The sequence below is a fragment of the Pogoniulus pusillus genome, chromosome 17 (genome assembly GCF_015220805.1).
Source record: "Pogoniulus pusillus isolate bPogPus1 chromosome 17, bPogPus1.pri, whole genome shotgun sequence".
NCBI lineage: Eukaryota > Metazoa > Chordata > Aves > Piciformes > Lybiidae > Pogoniulus > Pogoniulus pusillus.
Window position 1 is genome coordinate 9,249,835 of NC_087280.1, and position 14,960 is coordinate 9,264,794.

Consider the following 14,960-nt stretch of genomic DNA (forward strand, 5'->3'; position numbering starts at 1 on the left):
AATCTTTTCTTTCAATATTGCATTTAATTTGTTGGTTTTTTATTACACACTAAACTACAGTTGTGTTTTCTTTAATTTGGTTATACAAACACAATAGCAAATTAAGATTCCCACCTTCAGTGTGGTGCAAAGGATGCACAGGGAAAATCTTTGTTCAAGTTAAACTATATTCCTCTACACAGCAACAGCAAAGTAAATGACAGCATTATTTCAATCCAGAACAGTTGATAAATTGAGAGGGGTTGTTTACCTAGTGTATGAAAAAGTCTCTTGGGATGGATTTTATTGTGATCTGCATAGTCATCCATCTTCCTATACTGTTTGTGAGTGAAGCATACACAGTAATTTAGCATTCAAGTAATCCCACAACTATAATCCAGACAGATTTAGCTCAAATTTCTCTAGGATTTCTATTATCTAGATTTAGCAGTATGGTGTTGACTAGATGTTTTAAATTGCTGCAAATGCTTTTTTCTGCAATAAACAACATATTTTGATGTTCCCTTAATCGAAGCTGTGAATTCTTCCCAGCATTAACCACATATAAAAATGTATCTTTATAAGGATAGTGATTACACAGCTGGGGTGTGGTTTTAATGTATTCTAGCTATTTGACTACATACCACATAAATTCATCATACCATTTTTAGATGAGAATCAATGTAAAATATATGAAAGTAATAATGAGGATAATCTGAAGATTGCCATCTCCACACAGCATCTATTTGAAAATTAACTGAACTGCTTCTATTTTATAGTGTTTTTTTTACTACAGTATATTAGACAATACCATACTCTGGCTCTCTTGCAGCACTTTTCATAAATAGATCAGAGCTTTTACTGTTTTCAGTTTCCTCAGACAGAACTTCTAGTCTTCCTTGCTCAGCAGTTTTGAAGGAAAAAGGGAGTCCAGGGGGAGAGAGAACATCATTTTCTGCATGAAATGAGGGATATTAAGTAAAAGTGCAATGGGTACCTTCCGCAGTATACCACCCTTTGTCATATGTTCCTCTGATTAATTGCAAATGTATTCAAGGGAGCAGAGCAGACACTGCAGAGAGGGTCCAAATATTCTTGTACCAAAAATGCCAGCCATCCCACACTCACTAGCATTGATGGAGCTGCAGGAGTAAGAATGCTTGTGTGGGAGATTTTTTTGGAGGGGAATGTACTACAGGGAAAATTGTAAAGCTGCTTCTTTTACCTGAGTAGCTTGAGTGAAAGTATCTGAATCGAGGTAAACTGCAGAACAGGGCAGTGCATGCACTCTTCTCTGCCTGGTAATTGTGTTTCAAATTCACAAAGTATATTATTTACTGCTGGCCAAATCAGAAGAAGCTTGTGCACACTTGCAAATAACTGGATATTAAGATTATGAATTTCTCAGACACTTATGGATGACAAAATAAGCAAACTACTTGGAAATGTTTGGAAAACTATTTGTAGTAATTTGGGAAGCTGTGTGTTGTATTTTTGCTCCCTGAAGAGGAGGTTTTCAGATAAGATTCATTAGGTTAATTCACGTATGCTGCCCCTGAAAGCAGCTCCATCATACTGTATTCTAGATACCTTCTCTGATTGTGCAATATTGCCAACTCAAATAAGTGTAAAAAAATCTTGAGAGAGAATTTCAGTGCGAATAAACAGAGACTATGCTAATTTAATCAGTTACAATAAAACTGTCTCAGGTTTAGAATTTATTTGCTTAGTCCCCAGAATGCAGGTTTGCCAGAAGGTGGGGGTTAGGGAGATAAAACAGAAAAATAAATTACAGCCACCCCCCAAAACAAAACAATCCCCAACCAAACATGAATGAGAGAGACCTTTACACCTAAGAGTCATGATTCTCAGTAGAAACTTTCTGAGACAACTATACTCTGTGTGGCAGTACTTTTAGTTTCATACCTACTCAGTCTTTGCAGCAGCACTATAGCAATGGGGTTTCAGAAGCAGCAGCAGTATTTACATACTTGCAGCAGAAAACAAAAAGAGGCAGAGCATTCACTTGCTTTGCTTCAGTGCCCCTGCTAAAGCAGCAGGCCTGCTCCTATTACATTAAAAGCCCCCACTTCTGATGTGAGAAATTATATTTATGCAGAAGTATCTCTTCATATCCAAGTTTGGTCCCAAATAAGTGAGAACTATGAAGCTGTAATGCCAGTGAGATGGAAAAGCAACCTGATAGCTCTTAAACTGCTCTTTCTTCTAGACTCTGTCTGGGGCACCAGCTGTTATAGATGGGAGTTTTCAAGCTCCAAAGCTGTTTTTCCTCAAAAAGATTCTCCTTAGACCCCTCAAAAGTGGTATCAAAAAACTACAGATGAGCAGAGGAATTTAAAATTGACCTAACATAACTATGTCTTGGCTGTGTCCTTATTTGCACAAAAGCATAAATTAATTTGAAGTTTTACAGTCAGTGTCTGAGGAAGTTGCAAATGCACCCATGTGTTCTTATTGCTGCACACAGCTGCCCAACTCACTAGCTGGAGTCTGCCTGCCTGCTCTTTTTTTCATTTCTTTGGTTTTGTTTCGGTTTTCATCCTGTTATATTCTGACCTCTTATTCAGTAGTTATTATGAATCACATTGAGGACACTTTTCCTCACTCTCTTTGGATTTTCACTTGCTAATGAAAATGCGTCTCAAAATATCATCTTCCCAAGTTATTAGATCTAGGGCTTGATCATGCATAGTGGGTTTAGTTGAAGGACCAAACTAGCAAAGAAAGACGAAGAAATGAAAGAGTGCCATAGACTGTTTTTATGACTGAGCTATGATTATTCTTCATTAATATGTTTTCAGAAACAAAGGGAGGAAATTTGAAAAGCAGAGTGTAACTTATTTATGACAAGGAATGTTTGCTATGATTGTAGAATTTTCTGTTTGAGAAATCTCTCAAAATAAAAAAAAGCCCAGAATAAAACTCAAAAATCCAGCTATCAGTGAGACAAGTCTGGTACGTTTGAAAGTAACATCAGTGTGTTCTACGTCTGCATCTGTAATTTGAGACTAAATACTCTGTGGATAAGGTTAAAAACATAACCTTTTCTAACTGCCCACCAGGCAGTTTCCCTTTTTTATAGTTAAATTGCTAGTAATAAAGTTCTGTATCTCTGCCATGACAGTGTTTGTCCTCTAACATGGTTGTGCAAGTGCATCATCTGCTCTAGGCTGCCCCAGTACAGTGAGGGAAGAGTCTGCATCTATATCGTATAGTTAATCATTTGGAGTGTTATTAGCAGAGGTGACATCTTTCTGTTCCCTCCCCATCTCAGTGCTGAAGGAATAAAGAAAAACTAATCAATTCCTGCAATACTGAAAATAGATATTTTGTGTAAGAAGTTGCCATCTGCGCTGTCATCCTTTTCCTCTTTGAGTATCAAATAGCCAGAAGGTACCAAGTCCCATCTCTGCTTGGCAGAGGGAAGAATCTCAGACATGGCTTTGGTAGCTGTGCCCTGCTGTTTTTTTAACTCATTGAGGTATTTTCTAAAGATGCTCTTACTTTTGTGTGCTTGGCCGGTGTTACAGTGATCATAAGAGAGTATATCAAGTTACTGGTATGGGAGTAGCCCTGCCAGGAAGCCAGAGGGCATGTTCAGTGCAAACTGTTTTTAGAAGCCTAAATAGATGCAGCTCTAAGCTGTGTGCTTGCTAAGTTAATAGAAGGACTAATGTTACTTTTCCTACCTTCCGAACACATACAGAAAAGGCTTACTACTAGGCTAATATCATGCTTGACTACATGGACCCTATAACAGTGTGGAAATAGCAATAGTCATAGATTTTTGAGCTTGAGGTCTGCTAGACTTTTTAAAAAAGTCTAGCAAAAGTATTTTAAAAATACTTTTTTTAAAACTGAAAAGAGAGAAAATAAGAAAAGAACCAAACAGATAAATGCCCCATTCCTTTCTGTATGGGAAATTTCAATGACCAGAGTGTGACCAACTCATTCTAGGGGTTAAAGCAAGAATCAAAAGCAGAAGAAAAGCTGCTCCTATTTCCTTTCTTCCTGATGGTGAAAAATATGTGTCTCTTGCTTTATGAAGAAGAGAAATTTGCCTCAGGAAAATCAAGCTATGGAGGTGACTTATTTATATTACTCTTCTTGTTGGGGTATAAAACTGCAAAGTGCCATGATTTGTAAACTAAGCTGCTCCACTAGAGGTTGTTCAGATAAAAAACATTAAAAAATTCACAGCATCATCCCAGTCAACTCCAGGATTTCATCAACTATAATTCTCACACTCTCCTATTTCCAGGTGATATCCATTGTAAAATGGCAGCTTTTATGTAAATGCCATAATTTCACACATAATATTTATTTCAAAGTTATTAATCATGTGTTAGGTTTACTTAAAAATAGCAGAGGACATGAAGTGCTCTCCTGTACTTGTAATTTATTCTGGTCTTCATTTGAATTGTTAGAGAAATGTTAGATGCCTGATAGCAAGAGAACAGCTGTTTCTTGGCTGTATGCAGTACTTTCAAGAGCAGTGATATTATAACTGTTTGACTAAATAAGAAATTGATAAAGGATCTTGACAAAGGATTGCATTCTTTCCCTATTCAAACTATTTTGCTACTGTTTATTTTTTTTGCTGGGTTGAGCATTCAACCCAAACATGTTGGTTAAGACCACGAAGATCCCTGTGGGTATTGAGAAGGCTATAGCCACCACTGCTGACTCATTCACTGGTATACTCAGGGAACTGCTATTCAGCCTTTTCCTCCCACCCCTGTTCACATGTTATTATCTGCCCATGGACTGGGTTCCCTCAATAGCTCTCTGACTTCATCCTGATCTCAGTGGTACCTTTCCTGATAGCCCAGTTTTGCCTCTGAGCTAGATACAGTGCCTATATAGGATAAGTACAAGATTTCAGCCAGATGGATGATGAAGAACATTTTCTTTTCAATGTTCTTGGCTCCAACCCTCATGAAGATTGCTTCAGCCCAAGAGAATAAAATCCCATCCTTCAGGAAGCTGAGCCAGTTCCCTTACTTTAGCATGTAATGTAATTATCCTGTATGTTCCATATAACATGTATTCTACTTGAAACTTCTGTTTTGTATCCAAAATCTGGATGTGCTGCTGATTTCCAAGACCACACAGTGTGAACTTCATTACAAAGGCAGCTGAAGGTATTAAGAATCTGAATGTATGTATAATATCATAAACAGTCTTTAATTTCTTACATTTAACCCCAATAAGAAAAAATAGTATCCATGCTCCACTGAGTTCTATGCTGGTGAGGAAAACTCCCTGTGAACCTTATGAAGCTGTTAAGTGCACATGAGTAATACGACTTTGTTTCCCAACTTGATTCAGGTAATAAATAGATGAAATTTAGTCTTCTGGTCCTCACTGAATAATCTACAATCATGTATTCCTGCTGAAGAAGACCTTTCAGTGGGTTTCTTTCCAGGATGAGTCTTTGCCAGCAATTGAAAACAGGATCAATGCAGAGATAGTAACATTTTCCTGCTACTTATCAAATGCAGACCAAATCTGCTGCCATCTTTGTTAATTATTTAGCATGTAGCAGACAGATAATATTCTTAGAATTATTATTGCAAGAATTTATGATCTGTTATGAAGTGAAAGCATTATTGGGAGGAACTGCTTGTGTGAAAACTCAAACCGTATCTGTGTGCATAACATTCTTGTCTTACAGGAAGTAGTGGGAGTAATACATGAAAAAGAGCTGTTTGTAAATCAGTATCCTTGGGAGCTCTCTAAATGACTTTTAGGCACTTAGTGATATTCTGCAAAAAGACTTGAGCCTTTTTATATCACAAACTGCACACAAAGCCATGTGCATAACAGCTCACACTTTGAAGAATGCAGAGAAGGATCAGGTACAAAACAAAAGCTCCAGTCCACGATGGAGTTGTTACAACTACAAATCTTAGTGCAAAAAAAATGTTGATCATTAAAACAAGAGTATTCTTAAAACTGTTGCCATTATAAAAGGCTGACTTATCTTTCCATATTATAATGGAATGAATACTGGACAAGCCTTTGCATTGCTTTCACACACAGCTTACCAGGAATCGTGAATAGTTTTCATAATGAAGTCCATAGCCTGTAGAAGATTTGTATTCCAAGTGTATGCACAGACACTTTTGTTCCAAATTGTACTTCTTTCTGAAGCATACACTGACAAGCTCTTCAGTATGTTTATTACTGTACAACACTGTGAGACGACTAATGTTTATTACTGGCTGTGCACTAGGTGTGTTCAGAGTCTTGCCACAACAAGGTACCTTTTCAGTAGTATCTAAAGGGCACTATCCCTTCTGGATAAGCTTAGTGGGGACACCCTGCATCTTAATAAGCACAGGCTGAGCTCTCACCTCATCTGCAGGGGAGAGTAGGTGGAGTAACAAGTCCTGTCTTTGTATTCCTCAAGCACAACCATTCTTTATTTGTATTTTTTTTTTTCTAGGGCTCTGAGATTAAGGAAATCTTCCTCATGTTCTGCTTCACTCCATATAGCTGCACTAAGGCCAACCACAATTACTGGTATGTGTATTAAGTTAAATAGTTAAGTCCATGTAACATCATAAATACATGTGTATGGTGTCTAAGTTACATTCATAGTGCAAAGATGCATCCATAAATATATGTACCAGACTGCTCCATACACAGAAGACAGATGGTGTTTATTCTATATTAATTAATAATGCATGCAGAATTTCCTCTCTTTAAATATCTTGGAAATTCTTATTTGAATGTGCACATACAGATTACTTTTGCTTTCACAGCTGTCCATCATATTTTATCTCCATTCAACATAGGTAGCCTTGGTTTGTTCTTTTAAGTACTGTCTTTTGTATCTTCAGTCTAAATGCCATTACTGTAATTTTACTTTCTGCTTAAAGTTAATCAATTTAAATAATTTTGAAGATGAAAAAAAAAGATTATGCTAACCCTCTTAACATTTACAGAGTTATTAGGTCAAGTTTAAAGGGACTGCATCTGCACATGCTGGCTTCACTGGTCATCACCTTTTTATATAGTTTTTTTTTTCATTAGATACTTGTTTCAGCCCAATATCAAGCATAGGGATGAAATCCAGCCAGTGCTGAGATTTTACTGCTCAGTGTAACTTGCTCAGAAATACTGCTTGAGACACATGGTCTTTACCATTGTAGTGTTACACTGGAACATTTCTGCCTTAGAACTAGAGCCACACATAGATGCGGCTGAAAACAAAAAAACAATGGCACTGTCACAGATATTCAAACCTCACTGCTTTAATGGACATTTTAAAAGAAACTAGGCCATAAACTTGACCTATTTTAAAAGACATGACAATCTGTTCTTTTAAAATATCATTCACACTTCATTGAGTCCTTCCTTCTTTCCTGTATCATAAAAAATATTGTACAGTAGCAAGATTCAGAATTATTCTCTTACTGTATCGTTTCCTGTACTAATATTGCAAGCTGAAGTCCAGATTGACAATTTAATGTTTTGCCATTGCTGATCTTCAGAAAAAAATCACCTTAAAAATTAGCAAATGTATTAATTGAGCTAATTGCTACATTGCTACACTGCTACACTTTCTCCCTTGAGTTAGCATCAATGGACCCATTTGGCAACCAAAAGGTCTTAGGATACATAAAAAGGATTTTTGTTTCTAGAGAATTCCATGGTTTGCATCTGAAAATCAGGAGCAGTAAGCCATATTTCTCAGTTATTTTGTTGTTTGGAATCTGGCTGTGAAACACTATTTACTTTTTGTTGGACTCCTGCCAGAGGAGGCCTGATTTTAGCAGATGGTGGTGGAGCAGAGGCCAGACGTTTCCTGCTGCATCCTGACTAGGCACTGAGAGCACCACTCTCAGGCACAGGCAGCATTGCCTTCAGCAACCACAAATGCTGGAGGAGCAATGACTGCTGGCAGAAAGGTAGTGAAGATTCTGTGAAGCACTCCTAAGGGCAAAAGCCTTTGTGAACAAGAAGATCCTGACTTTGTGCTAAGTGGTGCTGGAGCTGCTGGCCAGAAGATGAGCAGGGAGAGGGCTGGAATTTTGACCAAGAAGAACTGAACCGCTAAAATCAGATGGACATAAACCAGTGCTAGGCTGTGGTAGTTAGTGCCTTTTTTCTTCCTTACTGATTTCATCCAGCTTGAAGACAAGTATGCAGTATACAGGAACACCATACTCACAACTTCAAGCTCAGCAGCTGAGCCTGTTTGATATTACATTGAGACAAAGATTTATTGTAGTCTACAGAGGCAGTTTACAGAAAGGAAAAGTCCCACCTGGCTACAGCCTCCCTTCAGGTAGTTGTAGACAGCAGTGAGCTCACCCTTGAGCCTCCTCTTCTCCAGGCTGAACAAACACAGCTCCTTCAGCCCCTTCTCATAGGGCATGTGTTCCAAGCCTCTCACCAGCTTCATTGCCCTTCTCTGGACATGTTCCAGTATCTCAACATCTCTCTTGAATTGAGGCACTCAGAACTGGCCACAGCACTCAAGGTGCTGTATATAGTCCCATAAACAGCGTACAAAACACTGCTGTTTTCCCTTCACCCATTTTGCACAGGTGCTCAGACCGTATGAAACACAAGGCAAATTCAGCTGGTTGTGTAGGAGTCAGCTAAAATGATCTTTGTTTATGAGCCCTACCTATTGCAAAAAGGAAAAAAAATCCTCATGTGGTATTAAAATAGAAGTGTAACAAACCTGTACCAAGCCCCATGTTCATTTGCACTGAGGCATGTGATGAAAGCACTGAGGGGAAATTAACACCTAATATAAAAAAGGCTCTTGGAGGACAGAGTCTGGGCCTCTGCTGTAGCTGTACACAACACAGACCCATTTATTTCAAGTATCATGCTGGCAAAAAGTGTTAAATTCTTCTTTACTGCTAGGCCTGAGGAGTAAAACCCACCAATAGACACTGGCTTACAACTGAAAGGTTCCACAATAAAAAAAATCACAGGGGGAAAAAAAAAAGCTGCTTTTCTAAAAAAACCAACCAAAACCCACATGAATTGATGCTGAGACATTGGAGTGCAGATGTAGCTTTTGAGGCCCACTGACCACTTCCACCACAAAAATACAAGCACACTTATGTTAATGTCTATGGCAATTTAATCCCATTCTACTTTAAAACACCTGATACGATTACAGGGTGGTGATGGCAGCCCTGAGGTGCCAGCCTGTGCCTGATGTGGTAGATTTTGCAGATGAGATATGACTAACTTATTTTTTTTTTTTTGGCATATAATGCCCATGCAGCTGTACATAAATGTGATCACAATTTGACATGGCTGGGAACTAAATTCACAAAGAACTAAACAATAAATTTGACTTCCAACTGCTGGTTTAGACTTGAAAGCAACACCAAAATGATAGATATTTTCCTGATTTACTGAGATAGCCTACAATCCTGCAAACATGATGCTCATCTGTTGGACTTTGTAATGTGTAGGCCCACTGATTTCAGTTAGGCACTGACAGCTATGCGTTGGCCAGATGCTGTTACAGCTGAGACCCCTGTTAGGTAAAGCTCTGGCCAGGCAGATGCCACAGGGTCCAAACCAGAGATGTTGGCAGAAGCAATCCTGTCTGTGTTAATATAATTGGTATTAAGAGGCAATTGCACAAAACTAGAAAATATCACCAGGGACATTCACCTGTCTTCCAATTTACCTGCACATTGATGTAATTTTCCTGCAAAAAGCACAGCAGTTAGGGGTTTTAACTGGATTCTTTTCCTGTTTGCTTCTAGTTACAATTTTAACTTTTTGTGTGCGTGTGTTAATGGCCATATAAAAAAACCCAAAAGTTAAAAAATGGCTTTAATAAGAGATGCAGAAAATGCAGCATAGTTTTTGTCGTTCTGAGAAGAGATTTATAAGAAGAAACTCATCATCATAGCTGTTAGTGTTCTGATTTTGGAGCTGTGGAAACATAAGCAAAGATTTATTTTTGAAGTCTCACTGTGGTTGGTGACATAGTAATTTAGAAATACTCATCTCCTAAATTTAGCAATGTCATGTATCTGTGTGTGCATTTACATTATTAGCTGTCTTTAGGCCTACATTTTCTGTGATCAGCAGTCACTGATCAGTCACTCCTTTATCCTTATATACCATAGGAAAGGGCACTTGTGTATCCACCCCAGGCCAAGTCTTGCCTCAGCGATCTGCACACAAAACTTGTCAGTTTCCCTGAGAACACTTCCAGAATTGAAGCGATTGGAAAAACAGGGCAAGAAAGGGACAGGCTGAGCTATCTTTGTTGGTCGTGGAAAGCTGAGGGTAAAGGCCTGTAGGACTAAGGGCACCACGGCCCCATTTATGTCCAGGGGACCCAGGAGACGGTTGAGCTCAAGATAGCCCAGGCGGCCACTGCCCAGTGTGAGTGGTTGGCTTCCTCACTGACATGTAAGCAGCGAGGAATTTTTATTTGTTTTTTAACAGGCGCGCATTTCCAGAGTGCTACCAGCCCTGGGAAGCAGGGGAGGATGCAGGCAGCACCCCGGGAGGCACCGGGCGGCGGTGGTGCAGCCCGCTGATGTAATGCCGCTGTCGCTGCAGCAGCAGCAGTAGCAGTTCACGTGTCGCCAGTGCGCAGCTATGCACGGTGCACTCTGTATAAATAATCCACATCTACGCTATGGTATCTCTCTCCGTCTATAAAAAACCACACATACATACATTTATGTGTTATTTTGGTCACCGACTCGCAGGGGCAGTCGCCCCCGCAGAGTCGGCCCGCTCCAGGAGGTGCCCAGCACCCCTCGGAGGGGCCTGCAGGCCCCAGCCCAGAGCTCTCGGTAGGGCCGCTCCCCCAACCCCGGCCCCGGCTTCGACTTGTGCTTGTCGCCGCTAGCCGTGGCCCCGGCTCCGGCCCCCTCCCGGGCGGTGGCAGTGGCGGCGGCAGCGGCGGCGCGGGGCGGCCCGTCTGCTCGGGCAGCGCCGAGCCTGCGCACTCGACGCCCAGGCGGGCACGGCGGCCGCGGGGCGAGGAGCGGCGGCGGCGGCGCAGGGAGGGCCGGGCCAGGTGCTGCGAGGCGGGGGGGAGCGCGGAGCGACCCTGCGCGGGGGCGGCGGCGGAGGACGTGCCGCCATGCGCCGTGCTGCGGGCCGGGCTCGCCATCCTGCTGCGTAGCGGCGGGACGCGGCTCGGCTTTCCGCCCGTGATGTCCCCAGGGCAGCGGGGGAAGGCAACTCACTCGAGGGCTGCGGCAGAGGCCTAGTACGGCCAGCGCCGTTCCGCGTCCCCGCCGCCGCGCCCCCATGGCCGAGGAGCAGCAGCCGGAGGGGCAGCCGCCGCGGCGGCTCACCGGAACCCCCGCGCCCGGCGGGGCCCTGCCGGCCCTGGTGCCAGGGCTGCAGGGCGGCGAGGCCAGCGCGCTGCAGCACAAGATCCGCAGCTCCATCTGGTAAGGGCCGGGCTCTGCTGCCGCCACACCGCCCGGGTCTATTACGCCCCAGGCCAGCGCTGGGGTAGGGTTTAGGTGGGGGGCGTGCTGCGCGGGCGCGGCCCCTTTGTGCTGAGGAGTGCGGAGCTGCGCCCGGAGGCACTCGTGACACCCCCACCACAACCCCCGCGGCGGGGCGCGTCCGGAGCGCGCGCGGCGCGGAACACAGGCGCGGCCGCGGGCAGGTGCGCGGGTCGGGTGGGTTGTGGCTGCTGCCGCGCCCGGTGCTTGTTATTTTCCAGGAAGGAGGCTGCCCGCCGTGTGCCGGGCGTGGGTTCGTGGTGCTGCTTGCCTGTGTGTGCCGCGATAATGGCAATTACAGGGAGCCTGTGCTCGGCCCGATGGTACAGCCTCACCTGCCCAAGGCGTTTCAGGCAGTCGGCATCTTACGCGGCCCTCTGGTTTTATGTCTGTGTATTTTAACGCTGCCATGAGACCCCCGGCACAGAGTGTTGATGCAGTAGGGAATGCAGAGCGATGCAGTAAGGGTGCATTTTTTTCTCTCTCATTGTAAACCTCTGGTTTTTTTGAGTTTCTAGTCTGTCAAATGCAATTTTGGCTGAAACTTGTGATGATGGTTTGCAAGTTCCTGTAGAGGAATCCAATTTTGATGTTGCGTTGTGGTGTGTTTTTTTTTTTTCCTTTCTTTCTAAAAACTAAAACAAATTTCACAGTAACCCGACATTTTTCTTAACAATTTGTGTGTGTGTGCATTTGAGGAGAAGAGAGTTTAGCTTGCCTTGCAAGGAATTTTTTTTTCGATGCCTATCAGAGTCTGTCACTTGAAGCGTTTGTATTTTCTGTATTCTTTTTAAAGCTACTTTTGGCTGAGGGGTCTGGGAAAGTATTGTGGAAGCTGGGAGTTATAGCTTGCTCGTATGGATTGCTTTCTTTTATGTATATACACGCCATATATATGTATTTGTATGGTTTTTCTTTCCATACTCATTCTAATGAAAAAATACTGATCTGGCTTGTATATGACTTCATACCATAGTTAGATTTTATGCTTTGAATTGACATAGCTTGGAAAAGAAAGAGACTCTAAATACTATTTTACCTTCAGATTCTTTTATTGCATGGATACTAAAATTGTATTTATTGCTTGGCTGTTGTTTGGTTTGTGATATTATAATTTAAGCAGTAAATAACAATTCATTGTTCTCAGTCCACACTTACTACCTTTTGTTTTTGTTGTCTCTGCAATGTGACCTAGGGAAGGAATACAAACTACAGAATTTCTAGTCTGTTTACATTATGAAACCTTCACACCCTCCTAATTCATTATGCTGTTTGGTGATGGCCTTTTTATATTTTCTTCTACTTTCCATGAATGTGCCTCAAAGAGCATGTTTACATTGCATTCAGATTAGGTATCATGTCCAGGTTGAAGACAAAATGGCTACTAAGTAAAACCCTAGCTTTTATTATGGGTTTTCTTTTCGAGGAAAGAGTGCACATGTTAGTCTTGTAAATGAAAGCTGCTTATTTAATTCAGGTAAACTTGATGAATAGCCGGAACCCACGTTTGGTACAAAGGAATGCAGTGTTTTGCCTGCTCTAAGTGGCTTGCCTGGTGCCAAGTGCCTGTGACCAGCAGAGGTTTTGCCAGCACCTTGCAACCCTGTCTCCTCGTACTTTCATGGACGTTTCTCATCTCCCCATGAGTGTTCCTTCTGACTCTGCTTCCTGCAGTGGGCTGGGACTTGCCTGCTTCTTTCAAGGGGTGAAGAGGTGCTGCTTTTCCCCATGGATTATGCTGTTGAAAAGCAGTGTTTGAAGATGTGGTGGTTAATTTTTATAATAAAACCTTTTCTTTGATATCTTGAAGTCATTCATATGGGACCACTAGAAATTCTGTGTTTCTGTACTGTGATCAAGCAGTCTTCATTTGAGGCTGGAATTTAATGCTGATCTGCATATTCATGTAGATGTAGTGGTTGTTTTTGAACAGCAAGGACAAGAAGCATTGCCAGGGTAGTCATGTACGTTGTGGTTGGAGTAAACAGTGGAAAGTCTCCTTCTGTAGTTGCAGTCTGTGTGTGCTGTGCTGTTCTGTTCAGCAGGTGCTGTGTGCTGGTGGTGGATAAACAGTGGGAGAGATTGTGGAAGATTGCCTGTGAAAATGGCAGTGCTCTGTTAACTAGGTGTAATGTGCAGAAGAGAGCTTCCTCTTTTCTACCTTCTCTCCTCTTTCTCCCTTCTTCGCCTGCTATGTTGGTAGTGTCTGTTGGCATGTTCAGTTCCTCCTTTGCTTCCCAAAGAGTTAGTACCTTAGATGAGCACTCCTGTATTGCTTTTGCTCTGACTCTTTCATCGCATACGTTTTTTGCTTAGTGGATGGATCTTTTTAGTTGGCTGTGTTTGGGTTTTATTTTGTTTTAGTGGGTTTAATTCTTCAAATTGTGTTGTCGATGAAAATAGTAGTATAGCAAAATATAGTAGCTACTGAAATACTGAACTTGAGGATCACAAACAAGTCTGTGCTTGTCCTTCTGCTGTGCAGGCAAATATAAATATAGTATGTGATGTAGGCCTCAAGCAGGACAATGAGTTATTCATTATCTCAACTTGTACTTAATTTATTCTATTTATTAAATTAAAATGTGATTTTGCAAAAGTAGCTCAAATAATTGTGAACATGTGGAGTCCCTTAAAAATGAAGCAGTAGGTTAAGTCCTGCTGGTTGAAATTGCAGGCATGGTTAATGTATGTGCTTAAGACTTAAAAATGGACTTGCTAGGAATCTGGTCATTGTCGGGTTGGGGATTTATTGGTTTGAAGGGAAAGATAACAGAGTTACTTAAGTGTGCTTAAAAATAAATCAGGAAGTGTTTATATTACATCATCAGATACAGGTATTGTAATCAAACAGCAGTTAAATAATTGAAGTTCACCACTGTGTAATTGGTTTTTTTATCCTGTATGTCCCACTAGAATGTATCCAGCGAAGCAGTGTCCATTTTTGCTTTGTGTTGTGCCTGTGAATTGCTGAGGCATTTGGATGTGTTCTTACAGTGTAGATGAAATGCACAGAAATAATATTAGATGTCTTTTCCCATTGATGGATTAGAAGTCTAGACAGGGAGAACACGTCTTTGAGAGTGCAGTCTGGCTGATTAGTGTCAGGTTGGACGGGTTTGTAAATTGCCCTGGTGTTCACTGGACACTGGGCCTTAATCTGCCTGGTTTTGTTTCTCTTCAGATTCATTAGCGTTTTCATATTTATTAATAGCTTTTTATCCAGACATTAGAGCCCAAGGCAAGAAAACCTCCCTAATCAGCTGTCTGAGCATATAGCCTAATGGGGTTTCAATTGTTTTCTTTGAGTAGGGGTACTGTGTTACCAAATGTGTGTTATTCATCTATGATATTTCTTTACTTAAACATATGCTGGTGAAGGCAGTCTACTCAGTATTACATTAGGCTGCCAAAGAGTATCCTATAGCTGAAGACAGCCAACAATGTATGTGTGTGTGGCACAAGGTCTGAGATGTGGAGATGACCAAG

At 41.7% G+C, this 14,960-nt stretch overlaps 1 protein-coding gene and 1 long non-coding RNA gene across 2 annotated transcripts in view; both read left to right on the forward strand.

The window, feature by feature from the left end:
• The window catches only part of LOC135182932 (uncharacterized), a 30,924-nt gene extending 20,382 nt beyond the window's left edge, over window positions 1–10,542 (forward strand). Inside the window, exons 3-4 of the long non-coding RNA XR_010305355.1 lie at window positions 6,452–6,528; window positions 10,447–10,542. This is a non-coding gene — a long non-coding RNA (uncharacterized LOC135182932). The remainder of the gene's footprint in view (window positions 1–6,451; window positions 6,529–10,446) is intronic.
• A 505-nt stretch (window positions 10,543–11,047) lies between these two features.
• RFX7 (regulatory factor X7) overlaps window positions 11,048–14,960 on the forward strand; it is a 56,896-nt gene continuing 52,983 nt past the window's right edge. The window contains exon 1 of the mRNA XM_064157562.1: window positions 11,048–11,411. Coding sequence (XP_064013632.1) covers window positions 11,266–11,411 — 146 coding nt within the window. The 5' untranslated portion in view covers window positions 11,048–11,265. The remainder of the gene's footprint in view (window positions 11,412–14,960) is intronic.